This window comes from Oncorhynchus clarkii, chromosome 13 (genome assembly GCF_045791955.1).
Source record: "Oncorhynchus clarkii lewisi isolate Uvic-CL-2024 chromosome 13, UVic_Ocla_1.0, whole genome shotgun sequence".
NCBI classification, from domain to species: domain Eukaryota; kingdom Metazoa; phylum Chordata; class Actinopteri; order Salmoniformes; family Salmonidae; genus Oncorhynchus; species Oncorhynchus clarkii.
The window spans coordinates 38,022,688-38,041,659 of NC_092159.1; the positions used below are offsets into that span (position 1 = coordinate 38,022,688).

Here is an 18,972-nt window from a genome sequence, read left to right on the forward strand (position 1 = left end):
TGGTCTACATTTTATATATTTATGCACTCAAGTACAGGTATTCAGAAATTGGATGCAAAACTCACAATACATTTACAGGGCCCTCTTGTAGCTACAACAACCGTGTCACGTTTCACAGACTTGGTACACACACACACAAAATAACTGTCACTTTGCTATAGAAATAAGAATTTTATTGTTAAGTTGAGACATTGAGTGGAATGCGGTGGCTTGCATATCCTCCCTCCAAAATAAAGACACGACATACTTTAAAAGAACGAGGGAAGGATGCAACCCTTGACCATCTTACAGGCACGTTTCATACCACTGGGCTAGGAGGGCCATGTCACTGAGGACCATGGATGAGGTGGTGTGGACAGCGTGCTGGTAAACCAAAGATGATTCGGTAGAGAATCCAATCAAGTAGAGGGGAGTGCAGCACTGGGATGCCATGGCAATCAAACTGGGAGGATTTTAGGAAAGCTAGCTTGTGAGGGGACATTTGACAGGCCATCTCTACACAATAGACAGTCAAAGGGATGGGTAAATTCAGAGTCATATTTACAATATATGGCTCTGATAGACTAGTTCAGATCATTTGTTTGTAGGTCATTTAAAGTTATGAGTGGGAAAACAAGGGTGCTTTGGATCCCACACTACTTTGGTGTATAGTAGCAGGATCTTATTCACCCAGGGAAGTTTGTGATTGGCTGAAATGAATGTAAATCCAGTTGATTAAATAGCGTGTCCTCTCAGATCAATAAATCCCCAGTATTGTGATTGCTGTGGTGGTTACAATAGGGCTAAAATGTTCCATCTCTCTCATGATATTCCAAACTGCTCTTTCCCTAAATTAACAATTACAACGTCGTCATATCACAGGCCCCTCTGTCACTGCGCTGAATTTGCTAGACAAATCCAAGATAATTTACTGCATCACCAATTTTGTTTTTTTGACAGAACTTACTATATGTAGTTTACCATAGATCAAGCCCCAGGCTCCCTCCTCCCCCACACACTGACCAAACATCAGAACTTTACCACACTCCGAAGCTGAAATTATTTCACCAGTCCATAGTTAGTGGGAGGAGAGTGTGTAAAGGTGGAAGCCCATTCCCCTCGCCCCACATCCCCTCCACGGCCCATGCATTTGCTGGTCACAGGGAGGGGCGGTTAGGTCAGGGTGTGGGTCTCACTGGGGCAGCTGCAGGAGTGTGCCCTGGCCGGCAGGTAGGTAGGTGACGTTGCGGGAGCGGGACAGCTGGAAGGCGATGTCCTCGGCAGCCTCCAGCTTACGCAGCTCTACCAGGCCATCTCCAGCCTCCTGCAGAGAGTTAGCAATGAGCAGGGCGGCCTGGGAGTCACCCTCTGCTGAGATGATGGCTGCCTGTTTCTGTTGCTCGGCCTGGGGAAGTAGAGAAGAAACACACTTTACTTCTATTCATCCTTTATGAAGGTGTGCAACGTCAGAATCCCTTGGTTGTTTAGGGTCACTTCCAGCTTAGTGTATTAAATACACGTTTATCATTCTTATCACCTTACAGAATAAATCTCTGTCAATGTCTCAAACAAACTCTCTCCTTTTTACCTTCTCCACGACAAACCTGGCCCTCTCGGCCTCCTGCTGAGCCACCTGCTTCATCTCAACAGCTTCTGTGAACTCCTTACCGAACGTCAAGTGTGTCTGAGGAAGAAGGAACATGATGTCTTCAATTAAAAACCACAGAACATGTACAAGTGATGACCAGACCCACTGAGTAAAACACTTACTTCCTTACTCATTAAAACAGTGAAATGAAACATTTGGGCAGAAAAATATTGTTCTCACAAGGTAGTGTTATTCAACATTGTAAATCATAGGAATTAGTCATTTTGAGTGTTCTATCCCTTTAAACAGCTCACCAGTGAGACGTCATCCAGGATGAGGCCGAAGGTGTTGGCTCTTTCTGTCAGGTCGTCACTGACCTGCCGGGACACCAGCTCTCTCTGGGTGATGAGCTCACCGGCATCAAACCGGGCCTGTGAGGTACACACACAAACACACCCATATAAACAAAGAAATAACAGGATAGTGTAGACTTCACTGCAACCCAATGCCACTCAGCCGTTTTTTTTATTTTTATTTTTTTTTAGAGGTGGAGTCGGCTTAAGAGGGAGTCTTTTTACCCAAAACTCCAGGGTAAAACCATAAAGGAAATGTGGCATTAGTCTAACACTCACCACCACGGACTTGAGGACCTCTGTGGTGATGGATGGCAGTACCCTCTCGTCGTAGTCTTCTCCGATGCTGGTGAAGATGCGTGGGAGCTGGCTAGTCACCGGCCGGAAGAGGATACGCAGTGTGATGTTCACATTCTGCAGATCTGTGGGTGGGGGGGTTTAAAACATTAACAAAAAAAACTGCAAGAGGACAGTTGACGTAAAAAGGAAAACATTATTGGATAGAGCTTGAAATGAAACGACAGAAGGCTAGGTAGGTAAAAGCTTTTACTATGCCAGAGAAAGACTAAGTGTGAAAGCGATTGTGCCGGTCCTCGTGACTCATGTTAGTTACCTTTGCTGCCTGTGATGACAGGCACGTTGCGCGGACGTGAACGACAGTCAAAGATGATAGGCTTCTGTACCCAGGGAATGAGGAAGTGGGTTCCCTCACCAACTACAGCATCTTGCACTCCCCGGAACCTGTCAAATATAACTGCCCGATGACCTGCGTCAACTGAAACACGTGAAGAAATATTAGGACAATTCAGGTTGGTAGTGTTATGAAACTCACAACTTTGTAATTTTTAGTATTGCATCCAAGTGTTACCATGATATCAAGATCCCTTTCGGGCGGCAGGTAGCCTAGTGTTTAGATCGTTGGGCCAGTAACCAAAAGGCTGCTGGATCAAAACCCAGAGCTGACAGGCTAAAAATCTGTCGTACTGCCCCTGAACACGGCAGTTAACCCACAGATAAGAATTGGTTCGTAACTGACTTGCCTAGTTAAATAAAGGTTACACATCAAATGATCCATTTAAAGAGCTCTCTGTCTCACCATTGAAGAGGGCCGAGTTCACAACACCTCCACCAACGGCGAGGGCCAGCCCCAACTTCCCGATGGATTCAAATAGTTTCGCCATGTCTGTAGCCCTGGGGGAAAAAAGAAGCGATACATTTACGATAAGTTCTATTGGAGCTCACCAGATAGAGTTCTAGATCTTAATGATATATTTGAGCATGTGGTGGTATAATACATCTACATGTAGGTAAGTAGCTCCTAAAGCTATCCAAATAAGTGTTGTTCGTTTTTCCAGAGCTCTAAATTAGTCCCTTCTGACTTGATGGCCTTGGTCTGTCAATGATGCAAATTAGCCATTAGCCACACTAGCTAGCCAAGCAAGCATACTTTGCAACAAAAACGACTAACATTTAACTAGCTATGTGAATTGAACCATTTGTCACACAATGTCGCACCTGGACATGTCATGCCTAGCGATAGCTCTAGATCAGGGTAACAAACACTAATCATGACGATCTGTAGCTACATGGTCACGCAGCGACATGAACTTGCAAATTGGTCGCTCGTGTCCATGTTACTCAATGCGTACCTTCCCGGCTTACTGAATAATTACCCACACAACCAGTCACACAGCATTACAATACCAATATCTGACTATTAAGGGAGCTTTGTTAATTATACATTTATACATGTATAAGGTCAGAACGAATTAAATTAGCACTCACCTACTGTTTTGTCAGTTCTGTCTATGACCTCCACCCGAGCCGACGTTAAAACGCATGATGTTTTTTTTTCTTCTTCTACACAGCATGGGCATCAACTTGTAACAAACTCCTCTCTGATTGGATAAGTAGTGCTCCGGGACTTGTTTATCGATGCAATTCATTGGCTAGTGAGAATATCGCTGAGCATTCTGGTTGCTGAAGTTCACCAACTATGATAATAGTAATATTATGATATAATTAAGCAATAAGGCACGAGGGGGTGTGGTGTATATAGCCAATATACCACCGCTATGGGATGTTCTTAGTGGCAACGCGGTATGCTTGGATACAGTCCTTAGCCGCATTGTGTTGGCCATATACCACAAACTGCCGAGGTGCCTTGTTGCTATTATGAACTAGTTACCAACGTAATTAGTGCAGTAAAAATGCATGTTTTGTCATACCCATGGTATACGTCAGCCAATCAGCATTCAGGGCTCAAACCACCCAGTTTATAATGATAATTATATATTTTTTGTCATTTGAGAATGGTCCAATCACAGAGTTTTTAAACCCTAACCATAAAGTGCAACATTGCAAGACATCCAGGAACGATTGCGAAACAGACCATACCCGGGCCAGGGTTTGGGTTTTGAGAAGTGAAAAATTCTGCGTTAGTTTTCCCAAAATCTAAAGGCACAATCTATATTTGAGCCAAACTCGTATTACTCCAACCTCGTGAAACTGACAAACTAACACGTTTTTATGTTCGTCAAAAACAACTTTATATCGAAGGAGTGCCTTTGATTTGACGGAATACACAACTGCAGTTCAGCACTAAGCAACCCTTTAGTCGCGATGACGTGTTTCTGCGCAGGAGCTTGTAGGCCATTGTCGCCATGACATCGCCGACAAGTGTGATCGGGGATTTCTATTGGAGAAGCAGTTTCAGCAGTTTCATCTTCAAACTGTACTGTCTTTGATTAAATTAATCATCTCTTTGGCGAGAATAATGCCTAGGCCATAATAATGCCATATGTTTGACTGTTTCTTCTTCAGTTAGTGAGACATATTATGAAAATAAAGTTGAAATACTGTGTATCATTTCAGAACGTTCAGTGGCTGGTTTCACACACACACACACACACACACACACACGCACACACACACACACACACACACACACACAAACACAGTCTTGTGAAGAGGGCACGACAACACCTTTCCCCCCTCAGCAGACTGAAAACATTTGGCATGGGTCCCCAGATCCTCAAAAAGTCATCCTGACCGGTTGCATCGCAGCCGGCATCTAGGCGCTACAGAGGGTGGTATGTACAGTCACTGGGGCCAAGCTTCCTGACCTCCAGGACCTACAGTTGAAGTTTCAGAAGTTTCACATACACCTTCGCCAAATACATTTAAACTCAGTTTTTCACAATTCCTGACATGTAATCCTAGTAGACATTCCCTGTCTTAGGTCAGTTAGGATCACCACTTTATTTTAAGAATGTGAAATGTCAGAATAATAGTAGAGAGAATGATTTATTTCAGCTTTTATTTCTTTCATTGCATTCCCAGTGGGTCAGAAGTTTACATACACTCAATTAGTATTTGGTAGCATTGCCTTTAAATTCTTTAACTTGGGTCAAATGTTTCGGGTAGCCTTCCACAAGCTTCCCACAATAAATTGGGGGAAATTTTGGCCCATTCCTCCTGACAGAGCTGGTGTAACAGAGTCAGGTTTGTAGGCCTCCTTGTTCACACACGCGTTTTCAGTTCTGCCCACAACATTTCTATAGGATTGAAGTCAGGGCTTTGTGATGGCCACTCCAATACCTTGACTTTGTTGCCCTTAACCTCTTGAACCTCTGGGGGCAGTATTTCATTTTTGGATGAAAAACGTTCCCGTTTTAAGCGCAATATTTTGTCACGAAAAGATGCTCGACTATGCATATAATTGACAGTAAACTCTATCTCTTGAACTGCATAACACGGTTAAGGGCTTGTAAGTAAGCATTTCACGGTAAGGTTGTATTCGGCGCAAATACAATTTGATTTGATTTGTACAACTAACCTTGTGGGGACTCATAATTCAGTCCTATTCAAAATTCTAACCCTAACCTGTATCCTTTTTATTTTTTATTTAACCTTTATTTAACTAGGCAAGTCAGTTAAGAACAAATTAAGAACAAATTTACAATGATGGCTTACCCCGGCCAAACCCTCCCCTAACCCGGACGAGGCTGGGCCAATTGTGCCTAACCCTAACCCTAACCTTAACCTTAACCTGAAAACCTAACCTTAACCGTAACTCTAGCTCCTAACCCCAACCCTTAACCTAATTCTCACCCTAACACTAATTCTAACCTTAACCCTAAACCCCTTAGAAATAGCATTTGACCTTGTGGGGAACAACAAAATGTCCCCAGTTGGTCAAATGTTTGTTCATTTATTATTCTTGTCGAGACTTCTGGTCCTCACAAGTATAGTTAAACACGTCCATGTCCACACACACACACACACACACACACACACACACACGGTTTGTTGAAAGACAAATGTATCTCATTACTGGACAATTCTAATCTAGATTTTCAATTGACCAATGCATTGATTCATTTTTGGACATGTGAACCTGGCCTTATGTTCGCCCCCTGGCGTTTGCAATGAAGAACAACAACAATCTTAACTCCCCAGTTCCTACTTCATAGTTTCACTTTCCATCCATGTTTTGAACAACATGTAAGTGAAGTACGTCCACGTCTTTGGTGCGAGAGGAGAGCTATGAGAGGCTTCTAAAAAAGTTAAGGTAAGGATATTTACGTTGATATCGTTGTGGAAAAAAGCAATGCCTCGAAGAGCTCTACTTTGAGGTCATTTTAGATTGTGTCGTTGGATTTGTGCACTTCCTTGAAGTTTCATTTTCCCAGTCCCCGTGGTCACACTTACCCATTCCTTTGATTTTCACAGATGTTGTGATCTGATGGTAAAAGTGATGGTCTCTTTTATAGAGCGGGGAAGGGAATGTATTTCTGAAACAGTGGATGAAAGTGATTTGAAGCATACTGTGCCTACAAAGAGCAATACTGTGCCTATTGCTCTTTGTGGACCCTACTTTAACCTCAAGCAGTCAGTGCGCTTGCCATGTGAACAGTTCGCACATCTCTCTTCACAGTATACTATCAACATCAACGGTATCTCAAGCTGTTTCCATAGCAATGACCTCCGTTGACAGAGCAGTTTAATAAAACAACGTTTCTGTTGATTATGTTGATGAAGTTTCGTGGCAACGCCCAGTATAGGGTGTCATTTAATTAAATATCCAGAAAACCCCCACCAAAAAAAAGTGTTATGTTGGCCTATTACATGGCAATGACAAATGTATTGACAATTCGCGATCAGTGGGTTTGGTTGAAGGGAGACTTGGCTTGCTATACCCACCTATGTATTCCTCCTGTATGTCAGTAACCCAGTTTTGCCCAGCAGATGGCGGAGCAGTGCAGGACAGTAAGGGTGAGTGGCCTGCCCACTGATATAAAGGAGGACCGGCTGACAGACAAGCTGTACATCTACTTCCTGAGGGCCAGGAATGGAGGAGGGGAAATAGCATCTGTCACCATTGTCAAGGCAACACCCGTCTCTGCCCTCATCACCTTTGAGGACATTGGAGGTCAGTAGGTGTGTGTGTGTGTGTGTGTGTGTGTGTGTGTGTGTGTGTGTGTGCATATAATGTGTCTGAGGCTCCTGGGAGGGGAGGGCTGGTGAGATCAGGAGACTGGAGACTTAATGGTGATAAATGGACTATTTCACCATAACGTAGAGTCATAAAGTAACAACTACCGTACATCGTCGCTACTGCTAAGTTCCTTCTCAGTAGATTTCCATCTGGCTCGTTGACCATAGCCACTCGTTTTAAACGTCATTTTGCATCCATTTGCAAATTAACTGTGAAATGCAAGGTATTATGCTTCGTGGCCTGTCACCATCGATTAACTGTGGGCTCGGGTGCTGGCATACATTTCAAGGAGAGGCCAGGGGCAGGAGTGCTTAGTAAGGGTGTTTCTCTGACTGAGATTGATCTAGCTCTTGTACTCTGGTGACCCCGCACAGTGGCACGGAGCGTGCTTCAACATGGCCGACACATTCTGATGGTGGACGGGAAGAAGTATGAACTCACCTTGAGTGAACCTCACAAAGACCTGGACCCAAATAAGGTATGTTGTTGACACGGTATTTCTAAAAAAAAAAATTTAAAAGGCGACACATTTTGTTTAGACTTACATGCTCTCCCTTCTTTGGCCCCCTCTCCCGTTCAGGTCATCTTGAGCATGTCTGTTACTGTGGATTACAGCCAGCTACCTGGAGGAAAGGCAGCATTGACCAGCCTTGACAGGAGTCATGATGTTCAGATCCACTATAACAACCCAGAGCAGCTCTGCACCTTGCAGGGCCTCTACCCCCAAGTTCAGGCTGCACTGGCCCAAATACTGGGGCTCCCTGCGGTCCTGGCCTCCACAGATACAACCCCACCTGTGGCCAATGATGTTCTGGGAGTCCTTACTAGAGGCACTAGGGGCCAAGCGAAGAGGACTCATACCCAGGAGGCGACAGACCATCACAGGAGAGGTGATGAGCAGAGTGATCTAGGCTCAGGTCCACATAGGGACTTTATGTCTGGAGGTCAGGGCTGTGAGTGGGAGGGGACAGCCCAGGCAGAGGGGGGTGCTGTGGGTCTGTGTCTGTCTGAGGAACCCCCCATGGTGGAAGAGGACCTCTCCCTGATCATGGATGCAGACTTGTTCCACTACCTGCAGAGGCAGTGTGGAGAGGAGTACCAGGAGATCCTCACCCAGCATGGGGTAGAGGTGGTGGACGTGACCGCAGAGGGGGTGACCACCCTGTTCCTACAGAGAGTCCCCGGGGTGGGGGACATTGGGCAGGAGCTGGAGCGTCTGAGGGGGGCTCGTGGGGACCTGAGCCGGCTCTACCAGGAGAACGAGGCCAGGCTCCGGCGAGCCCAGCTGCCCAAGAGCGTCCTCTCGCCCAAGGGAGGCCTGTCCAGGGCCATGGAGGGCCTGCGGGTCAGGCTGCCCAAGTTGCTGTTCAGTGAGGATGACCGGAACATCTACTTAGTTGGCAACAGCAGCGATGTGTCCGAAGCCAAACAGGTCCTCTTTCTGGGGGAGAGAGAGGAAGCGGTGAAGGATGTAGCCAGCTTGTTACCATCTCCCTCATCCACATCTGGTTCCTCCAAGCCAGGGGAAGAGGAGAGACTCACATCCACTCTCTCCTCCACAGCAGGAACACCCCTGGACGCCAGGGTAGATAAGCTGCTGAAGCAATATGAGACGGAGAGGAGGACAGAGGGGGCCCGAGGGTATAAGTTTGCCCCCCGCTTCAAGGCATTAGGGCCGGCTGGGCTAGGGACCAGACCTAGGGACACAGTGACGATAGGGGACACATCTCCAAGTATACGACCGGGCCTTGGACCCATGTTAGGCCATGACCTGTTTGGCTCAGACAGAGCAGGGTCAGGTGTTGGGCCAGGTACACAGAGTAGTGGAGAGGATATACTGTTCAGGAGAGGTGAACCCCTGTTCACCCCCTCTATGGAGAATGGACTCTTCCTGAGCTCAATACCAACACACGTTGGGCAGCAGGGTGAGACAGCCCCATTCACCTCAACTCTGAACACCTTGTCAGGGGGCAGCACCATCCCCACCACCATCTCAACCTCCGGGTCAGGATCCACCCTAAAGCGGGCCAGTAGTTTCTCGGGTCGGGCCAGGTCCAAGGTCCAGGACCCAGGACAGAGTGAGGCTGAGAAAGCCACAACCAGAGCCAGGCGGTCCAATAGCTTGGACAGGAGAAATGCCTACAGTGCAGAGCTAACCATCTCCATGGTGATATGGAATTACATGAAGGAGGCCTACGCCACCCGTATACAGGACATGACCTCTGACCTGCAGATGAGGGAGAGCCAATCAGACAAAAGCAGTGACATCACTGTCATCCTTATGGGGGCGGAGTCATCTGTGGTGAGCACCTGTCAGTTGGAGATGCAGAGGCTGGTTGCCATGGTGAAGACAGACTTCTGTTTGCAGGAGTTGCCTCTGGCTGAGTTAGGCGTGTCTGACCCAGCAGATGAGACTTTAGAGGTGTGCTGTGCTGAGGTGAGGCAACGGTTCAAGAAGGTCTCCATCCAGACAATGAGAGATAGCGTGTTTCTGATCGGCCCCAAGCAGCTGTGCTCTCAAGTGGGGGCAGCACTGAGGGAGGTGTTCCCTGGAGAGACAGGCCAGGGGGGGGGACAAGAGGACTTCTCGGTCCCCTCTACCACCACTTTGAATCAGTCCAGTCCATTTCAGGTGAATGGGGTCCAGAACTCCACACAGTTTCAGACCAATAGCCCTCAGCGGATGTCTGAGACTCAGAGAGGGGGAGGGGAGGGTCCTGGTGACAACAGGGAGAAGAAAAACATCCAGAGGAGTGATTCTTCCAAGAGGACGAGGAACAGCGAATCAGAACACAAGAGCACAGTTGTTAGCCAATCACCAGCGAGGAAAGACCCTGTCATAAAGGAGAAAGTGGAGAGGGGCGGGACCATGGAGGCAGACGGGAGCAAGAGTGACACATTTCTCAGCCATTCAGCGATAGGCAACGGAGGAAGGCCGGGAGCAGTGAATGGTGGCGGTACCAATCAAGGCATGGTCGCGCCCCCAAAAGAAAGCAACCTGAGGTCCAGAGTGACCCAGAAGGACAACAACAGACAGTCTAGTGGAGCAGAGAACCAGGAGAGGTCAGGGTCAGCTCTGACACGTCACGGCCCGGGAAGGTCTAGTCTGTCTGGGGCACGGACACAGATCTGTGTGTGTGGGGAGAGTGGGGCGTCAGTGAAGAGGACAGGGTGTGGGGTGACCCTGTGCCCACAGTGCCTTCTCAAAGTCCACGTCCAATGCAGGGTTTGCCCCAAGGCTGAGGTGGCAGTTCCACAGAGCGTCCAGGGTAACATGAGCTACTCTGAGATGCCCTTCAGCCTGCCAGGCCATGGCAGAGACGCCGTCGTTAAGATCACCTACTGCATCCCAGATGGCATTCAGGGGGTAAGGGCAAGACTTCTCTACCAGGCTATCTGATGGGCCAATTACAGTTGACATTTTAAACGTGTCATGTCAACTGTCCAAATGCACTCTTGGCATTATTAAATCAGCTTATATTAACATGTTAAGTCTTAAGTAGTCCTTGTCAGTAATTGCTTGCTTTGCATTTCTAAGTTATGTCATGTTTAACTCCTAAAACTGTCTTGTGGCGTTTACAATCTGGAACACACCCCATTATCTGCCACATGTCCCTCTCTTGTTGTAGAGGGGCCACCCCACGCCTGGCTCTGCGTTTCGGGGGGGAGTATTTGAGGCCTACCTTCCCCTATGTGAGAGGACCAGGAAACTCCTACCACGGCTGGAGAAAGCCTTCAGGCTAGGCCTCACCTTCACTGTGACGGGCAGGGAGCCAGGGGCTAGGGTCAGCTGGGACAGCATCCCCCACAAGACCAGCCTGCATGGGGGCAAGTCTGGGTGAGTACTGGAGTCACAGTACCCATTAGTGACTCTCGACTGAAATAGCAACGGTAAAGAGCAGAAAGTCAGGGGTCAATGTTATGTGCTGGTCATTTTATTACCTAGTGTGTGTCCCAAATGCCACCCTATTCCCTTTTAATAGGCCACTACTTTTGGGAGTATGGTGCCATTTAGGATGTAACCTATGTAAGGAAAGCCCTATAGCGCTCTGGTCAAAAAGCAGTGCACTATGTAGGATTAGGGTGCCATTTAGGATGTAACCTATGTAAGGAAAGCCCTATAGCGCTCTGGTCAAAAAGCAGTGCACTATGTAGGATTAGGGTGCCATTTAGGATGTAACCTATGTAAGGAAAGCCCTATAGCGCTCTGGTCAAAAAGCAGTGCACTATGTAGGATTAGGGTGCCATTTGAGATATACGCTATAATGTAATTTTGTGTCCACACAGGAATGGTTATCCAGACTCCACCTATCTGAGTCGACTGTCTGAAGTACTGAGGACTCATGGGATTGAGGAGGCCTCTGCCAAGGCTCAAGACCAAAACAAAACCTGACAAGGATAGTCTTATCTATGTTTTTTATCAAGGTGTTTGTTTCTCTCCGATGTTGTAAGAATTGAATCTGTCTGTATCTTGCACGGTGTCCCGAGACTCCCAAGAAATGTTGAACGCTTGTGTGAGTCTGTATAGTAATAAGCCAACGAGAGAAGTCCTTTCGGTTCTTAAGAGTTTTGTAGTTGTACTGATGTTCACGCTTAAATCAGGACCAATTGATTTCCACAGATATTTTACGGATGATAGTGACACAAAAGTGTTTGAGCTACTATTTGTCATTGGACCAATAGAAAGTCCTGGCAGCTATTGTTCATTTGACCTGTACTGTGTTTGACTCTCTGGAGATTTCTAACAGCGAGCATTACGTATTTATCTTACTGTAACCACCTAGCGTCCGTATCTTTTCTGTACTCGCGCCGCTGATAGCATCCCCGTTCGTTATGTACACACACCCAAATACCTGAGCCATAGAATATCAAGTCATTGCGGTTCCACATTGTTTCCTCGCAGTAACATCCTAATAACACAGTAACAAAGCCACAGCTCCGGGGTCAAGTCTTTTTTTTTTCTCCTTCCCGTTATGCTTTTTTATTAGTTCTGGAAAACATGTAAGGCATATGGTAACATTACACATTGAAGCGTTACAAGCTCTAGAGCCCATGCTGTGGACAGCATGGCACCCACGTACGCAGTGAAACCCAGTCAAGCACAGAAGCAGCATCAATTCAAAAGGGTTTAAAAAAAAATAAAAAAGTGGAGACAACTTAGTAGAAGAGTGGGAAACAACACCACAGACCGAAGGAGAGAAGGAACGAAAACCTAGCAAACAAATCAACGTGTAGGCAGAATGGCTGTCTCACAGTAAACCGTGTGTGGAAACGGCTGTCGGGACGGGAAAGTGACAATGGACCTGTTTTTCTGAAGCTTTCCCCTAGACGGGTTCATGTACATCTGGTTATGAGGCTGACTTGACAGTGTCAGATAGGGGAAGAGGAGGGGGTATGGGTGCAGTGAGGAGAGGCGAGGGAGTGGGGGCAGGAGCAGGTATAGGTGCAGTGATTTGGCTGCTGTTGGCACCGTGATGATGGGGGTGGAAAGGCACTCCCTCTGCACAGAGCCACTACTAAACTATACAGTGGAAGGAATAATGAACTATACACACATGCCTTTGTTTCCCTGGTCACCTACACACAGATCCTAGTGGACCATACATATCGTAACAAGCCAAATGCACCAGACACTCACAGCGTTTCTATAGAGTCGTGGAATATGTTGGTAGTTGGCACATGGCGACAGTTTATAGTGATTGCTAATGAGGAGCCAGAGACGGCCAGAAGACGTTGGGTGGTTTTCTTTTAGGGAAAGGGGGTGTTTTTGGGGTGGACGTCTGGGGGCTGTACGCCTCTGGATGTGGTAATAATCTCCAGACTGGGATTATCTTTCTAACTAGGAATACACTCCACCAAGCACTGCGATTGACACAAGACTGGAAAGGAGGACAATATAGTGTGTGTGAGAGAGAGAAGAACGAACAACAGATGTACTCAAATCAAGAGTAAGGGAAGCTGTTTGGAATGACCTGTGAGAGGCCATGTGAAACAGTGACATTAAGACTGCCAATCAAAGGGAACCCGTTATCTAGAACAATATAGCTGGGAGCTGGGATGTTTTCCAATGCATGAAACGCCCTAGTTTCTTGAAGGATCGTCTCTGGTTTTAGAGCTCTTGCATAAGAATGTGCGTCTGGCTGGGAAAGCGATTCAAGCTGACACACAGCGTAGATTCACCAAGCTGGAAAAGCAATCGGGCGCTAGGGATTGGGAGGAGTGGGTTAGGGCTCAGGCACAGCCAACATCAGATTCATCCTCTCCTCTCTGACTCCCAGTTACACCCCACGCCCTAGCCACTCACTACACCCACCCACCCACCCGTGTGCTGCAGCTGAGTTCATCTAAGAGACCTTTTGGTTCTATCAAACAGGAAGAAAAACATTGAATCAAATGACATATAATCTCTGCACCACATGCCATTGGATGCATGCAATTGAATTCCAGATGTTAATGTGATGTGTGTGTATGGTATGATGAGTGTGTGCATGGAGAGGGGAGAGGGTGGGGCTTTGGCTAACTAATAATTGACTCGAACCAAAGAGCTCTCGAGGTGCAATAGAGGATAATGGAATGTCTGAGACCAACAGGCTGTATGTGAACTGGGATCGGCTTTCGGGCGGATATGTTGCGCCTGGGACAGACCTAGAGCTGGGTTTCTGTCTGTGCAGCTGTGAAATATGGCCTCGCTATGACATCCCCCTACACATCTGCTATCTCCCCCTCTCTCTTATCCCATACAAACCATTTGGAATCAGGCTAAGAGAAACAGGAAACCCGCATATGGTGGCGTTTCACAAAGCTAAACTAGAGAGGTGGATGAAAGAAATGGTCCATGATTCAACGATTCACCTGGTCATGTATATTTTTGAATGGCTGTTTAATTAATCTTTTTTGTTGGTGTTTTTTTTTTTGTTGGTTGCAATTCTAGGAAGATTGGAGATTATATGGTGTGGTTATAAACGCATAGGCCTGTCGACTGATGTGGGCGTCAACTTTGTTGTAGTAGATGTCTTGAGGCCTGATAATACTCTGTTGACACATTTCACTGATCTGAGATCAGCGAGGACTGTGAGGAGTTTGGATATGGAGGGAGGTGCCTCTCAACAAGGTAGTGTGTCTGTGTGTGTGTGTGTATGTGTGTGTTAGGATCGAGGAATGAGAGCAAGACCCCAACCAATCAGAAACGACTAAAACCTTTTGTAAACTGTAGCAAAATTCTATCAGCACCCATAAGCATTTGGGACAGAAATCATACACAGATTGTTTTTGTTTTTCTACAAGGTCATAGGAAAAGTACCCAGAAACATTTTTGTTTTCTTCTCCTTTTCATTGAATGCACCGTTGTAGTCAAGGCATTGACAGAGGAGTACATACAGTTTGGCACAAATGGTCAGGCCCAACAGAAAGGCTCATCACATTGAAAAGGAATGTAGTTAGGCAGGTCCCACCGTAAAGAGTATGAACTTTGAACTTTAAACCCCTTGGAAAACAGAACAAAAAAACACAGGTCAAAAAAAAAAAAAAAAACATTAAGTAAAACATCCTTTTACTGAAGCATGAGATTCTCACATGGCATTCAGAAAACAGAAACACCGTCCACAGGTTCACAGACGGAGCCCAGCAGATCAGAAAATAACACTAACCAGAGCCTGACAAAACACAGTCACTCCCCACACCGGCATGACACTCACACTCCGTCCCAGGCCCACTGCTGTCCCCGCTACACCGGGTCGTCACTTTCACAGCCCTGGATGAATGAATGGTTTCATTTGAGCTGCCACCCAGGAGAAGCTGGCAGAGGGTAGAGGAGGAGATGTGTGCTTGTGTTTCGCGTGCATGCAAAAGTGTCACTTCCACTGTACTTCCCGTGAGTTTCAGCAGATACAGTATGGTCTCTTTGAGTGGGGAAAGAGCGGAGCGGACTCAGAGCCAGCGGGACTGGAGCGGGACTGCCATGCCTGGAAGTACATTAAGATCAGCGAGCAGAGTGCAAAATACCTATACCAACTGTCCTCTTAACATTGGCCTCATCAGAGAAGGGGAGGAGAGAGAGAAAGAGAGCTAGATAGCTGTGAAGCAGATAAAGAGTGTAAGGAAGGGGAGGTTGTAATGGGGTTGAGGAGGGGCAGGTGGGAGTCTTTTTTTTGTAACCTGACAAACGACCTGAGGACACACACATCTTCATACACAATGACTGACAACACGACATGAGGGAGGCCACTCATGCTAACACAACAGCTTCTTTGCAAAGTCACTATAGTCACCATCTGAGACGCTTCACAGACAGACAGGCAGGCAGACAGGCAAGTGTGTGAAGAGCATGGATTCTCACATGTTTCCAAATGGGATAGTAGTGGGGTGTTTCTGAAGTCCGTACTGCAGGGCTCCTGCTCATAACGGGTTTAGCTTCCGTCCATGGTTTATTATAGACAATTCATCTCTGACGTACGAATGAGTATCAGATGAATTCAATATAATTTGGAGGAGGTTGAAAACAAAACCCTGCTTTATAGATACAAATGAGTCCCCTATAATCAACTTCTGAAAACCAGTCTTGCTGTTCTACATTATGTCCACAAGGGGCATTCATACGGGAGAGGCCAACTATTGATTGCGGCCCTAGGTGTGCCACCCCCACACAGACTATATGGGATTTGAATGTCCTCATAATATGCTGAGTGTAGTAGTGTAGAGTGTAGTAACTAGGATGTTAGCCTGATTTTACTGCTCTGTACTACAGCTTCAGTACTAAAGCCGGGGGTTTCATTAGACACTTTACTACTCACTCACTCACTCAGATAGACTGAGAAATAGACCACAGCGCCATCTCTGACCAGCCTGTTGCCTGTTGCTATGCCGACCACAGTGAGATAGAGATGGAGAGAAAGAAGAAGGGGGGGGGTGGGTGAGAATGCACACCAGAAGGAGTTTTTTTTTTTTACCCTTCTAAACTCCCCTGTTCCAGATCAGGGCGAAGGACAGGCGAGCGAGCGGTCACTGTGAAAGGAGTGGAATGTCAGGGGAGCAACAGGGTCTGATATCAAGGAACTGGGCGGCATTCACTCTATCTTACTCCATTCAAATGTTTTAGTGTCTCTACACAACACTGCCTCTTTGAACACATCGTCCTGTGTGTGTGTGTGTGTGTGTTTGTGCCCCTTGTTTGAAGAGAAACAATTTTCTCTCCTAATTGGCACTGTGCGCTGCTTGCCAACAGTTGGTTCATTAGAAACATCAGTGACTACAGAGCACCAAGACTAAGCCCTGATTTCTCCCTCCCTATCGAATACTGGACCAAATGGCTCATTAATTCACTGTCTGGAGCTTTGTCCTGTCACACGCTATCGTCTGGTCTCTAGTGTGTCACCTCTAGGACTATGGGACATGTAGTGTGGGCTCAGCTGTGAGGTGGAGCTGTGTGATACTAGAAGTGCCCTGGCATTTAAGGGACGTGCCACTAACCTTTCTTTATATACTTAAATAAAGAGTGGGTCGTGGTGATTGACAGGGGAGTTCTGTAACCACTGGCTTTGGAGTCAAGCATCACACAGCCATGCAAACATCTCCAGGGGAGCTGATAGCCAATCACAGACAAGCAAACACTGACTGACTCATGCACAGTGACATAACACAACACTGGACCGTATGTGAGATGGTGGGTGGGTGTGGTTCTGTCTGTCGGTCTGTCTGTGGGTTTATACCATAGGGAGAGGGGGAGGGTAGGGGGAACTCAGTAGAGGGAGAGGAAGGAGAGGTGGCAGGTGGAAGTCAGCGCAGGGCAATCTAGCATAGTGGGAGTCGACATGGAGGGAGGAGGGGCACTGTGTGAGTTGGAATGGGTCGAATTATCGTTGTCAAGGCAACAGTGATGCGCCCCAGGCCTGGGCATTATACCCACACCGTCCCTCTGTGTGTGTCTCTCTCTCTCTGACTCTCTCTGGGGTCTCAACAGGCAACACCTTCAGACTGTTATGACATGAGTCATAGGATAGCGTATAGTAGTGGTCATTTTCCCATGGTGGCGAGGTGAGGGCGGGAACTGTTTTGTGAGCCCGGCTGTCATTAAGATGCACTGGGCATTCAGAACTAAAATGACCCTTGCTTGAGTGGGGGAGGAGAGAGAGGGGAGGAGGGGTGGGTATAGGCCCAGGCCTGAGTATTCGCTGTCAGAGTGGACTGGGGAGGGGTCTGAGAGATGATGGTAGGGATGACAGATTGACTGCTGTGCAATGAGTCTATAAAGCCCACCCCCATCCCCCGCTCTCCCAAGTCCAACCCACACACACCACACCTCCCTTTCCCTCCCCTACCACATTTCCCCTGCCCTGTCACCCCCTCCCAAACCAAACCCCTGCTCCCAGGACAAGAGCTCCCCGATGGTCTGCCTGCCTGACTATCCATCCATCCATCCATAAATCCCTCACTCTCACTTCTCCTCTTTCTTGGGCTCCTCCTTCTTCTCCTCTTTCTTCACCTCGCTTTTCTCCTCGTTTTTCTCCTCCTTCTTCGGCTCTTCCTTCTTCTTCTCTTCTTTCTTGTCCTCCTTCTTGGAGTCATCCTTCTTCTTGTCGTCTTTCTTCTTGTCCTCCTTTTTCTTGTCCTCCTTCTTCTCCTCTTTCTTCGGCTCCTCTTTCTTCTCCTCCTCTGGCATAGGCTCGGTGATTAGGATCACCTTGCCGATGTTGTTCCTCTCCTGCATTCTCCGCATGGCATCGCCCACCTGGATAGAGAAGCAGAGGCAGAGAGAGAGACATGAACGAACGAATGATGGACAGTGGGAGAGGGGGAGGGAGAGTAGATATCCATCTATCATCATGTGTCCAGGACTGATGGTTTGACCCCCCACACACACACACACACTACATTTCTCCCCAAACCCTTAGAAGGAGATGATGCCAGGCACCGCAAGCATAAATTGCTCAGTCTATCACTCCTTAAAACATAAACTACAGGCAAGTATCAGAACATGGGAGAGTGAGGTTTGTACTAACTTTAGTGGGAGGATGTATTAAGTACTGAGAGAGAGGGAGAAAGATGGAGAGGGAGAGGTGGCGTAAACGTGAGCCTGAGTCAGTGCTTGACGGACAGAAAGCAAGAGCAAAAGCTTTAGATGGAGAATCGTGTAGACCGAGAGAAAGAACGAAGAAAAACTGGGTGGAATTATGAATCAGTATTCTGTGTTTAAACATTCAAATGCATTGCTAAATTCAACATTTATTTTCATTTGGAAATACTTCAGTTTAACACTGTCTATGTATATAACACGTAGGGGTCTCATTGAGAGCTGGACAATGTATTGATCATGTCACATTACCATTATCGACTGACTGGTTTCTAGGTGCCTGTCACAGTGTCACGTCAGAGGCCGGTCCCCAGGGTTGTGCCACAGCCAGGGTTGATTGACCCATAGGTTTCTTCCTGTCCTGCCTACTTGTCAATCATAGTGGCAAAGGGGCGGATCCTAGGCAGGCCAGCCCCAACCTATACCGACCCGCTCGTCTCTGCCTAATGTCTGCGTCTGTCTCTCCATCAGAGGAGGCTGGTGGGAA

General features: G+C 47.1%; 3 protein-coding genes across 5 annotated transcripts in view; 1 reads left to right on the forward strand and 2 right to left on the reverse strand.

Moving 5' to 3' along the window:
• Positions 1-141: 141 nt before the first annotated feature.
• Positions 142-3,819, reverse strand: LOC139364644 (prohibitin 1-like). Of its 2 annotated transcripts, none has more exons than XM_071101566.1 (7): positions 3,706-3,819; positions 3,017-3,111; positions 2,534-2,695; positions 2,200-2,342; positions 1,882-1,998; positions 1,568-1,663; positions 142-1,384 (listed from the first exon to the last, which is right to left on the reverse strand). In XM_071101566.1, the coding sequence occupies exons 2-7, from the start codon at positions 3,099-3,101 to the stop codon at positions 1,172-1,174; spliced, it is 816 nt and encodes a 271-aa protein (XP_070957667.1). In that variant the 5' UTR covers positions 3,102-3,111; positions 3,706-3,819; the 3' UTR covers positions 142-1,171. The 2 variants fall into 2 exon arrangements, with proteins under 2 accessions (XP_070957667.1, XP_070957668.1); XM_071101567.1 differs by having other exon boundaries at positions 3,710-3,784.
• A 2,572-nt stretch (positions 3,820-6,391) lies between these two features.
• LOC139364645 (uncharacterized) lies at positions 6,392-14,399 on the forward strand. Of its 2 annotated transcripts, XM_071101568.1 has the most exons (6): positions 6,392-6,493; positions 7,171-7,354; positions 7,795-7,898; positions 8,001-10,787; positions 11,050-11,258; positions 11,708-14,399. In XM_071101568.1, exons 2-6 carry the CDS (start codon positions 7,171-7,173, stop codon positions 11,811-11,813), a joined length of 3,390 nt encoding a protein of 1,129 aa, XP_070957669.1. In that variant the 5' UTR covers positions 6,392-6,493; the 3' UTR covers positions 11,814-14,399. The 2 variants fall into 2 exon arrangements, with proteins under 2 accessions (XP_070957669.1, XP_070957670.1); XM_071101569.1 differs by lacking the exon at positions 6,392-6,493 and having other exon boundaries at positions 7,293-7,362.
• The window catches only part of LOC139364646 (synaptic vesicle membrane protein VAT-1 homolog), a 41,881-nt gene continuing 37,255 nt past the window's right edge, over positions 14,347-18,972 (reverse strand). Inside the window, exon 6 of the mRNA XM_071101570.1 lies at positions 14,347-18,143. Coding sequence (XP_070957671.1) covers positions 17,850-18,143 — 294 coding nt within the window. The 3' untranslated portion in view covers positions 14,347-17,849. The remainder of the gene's footprint in view (positions 18,144-18,972) is intronic.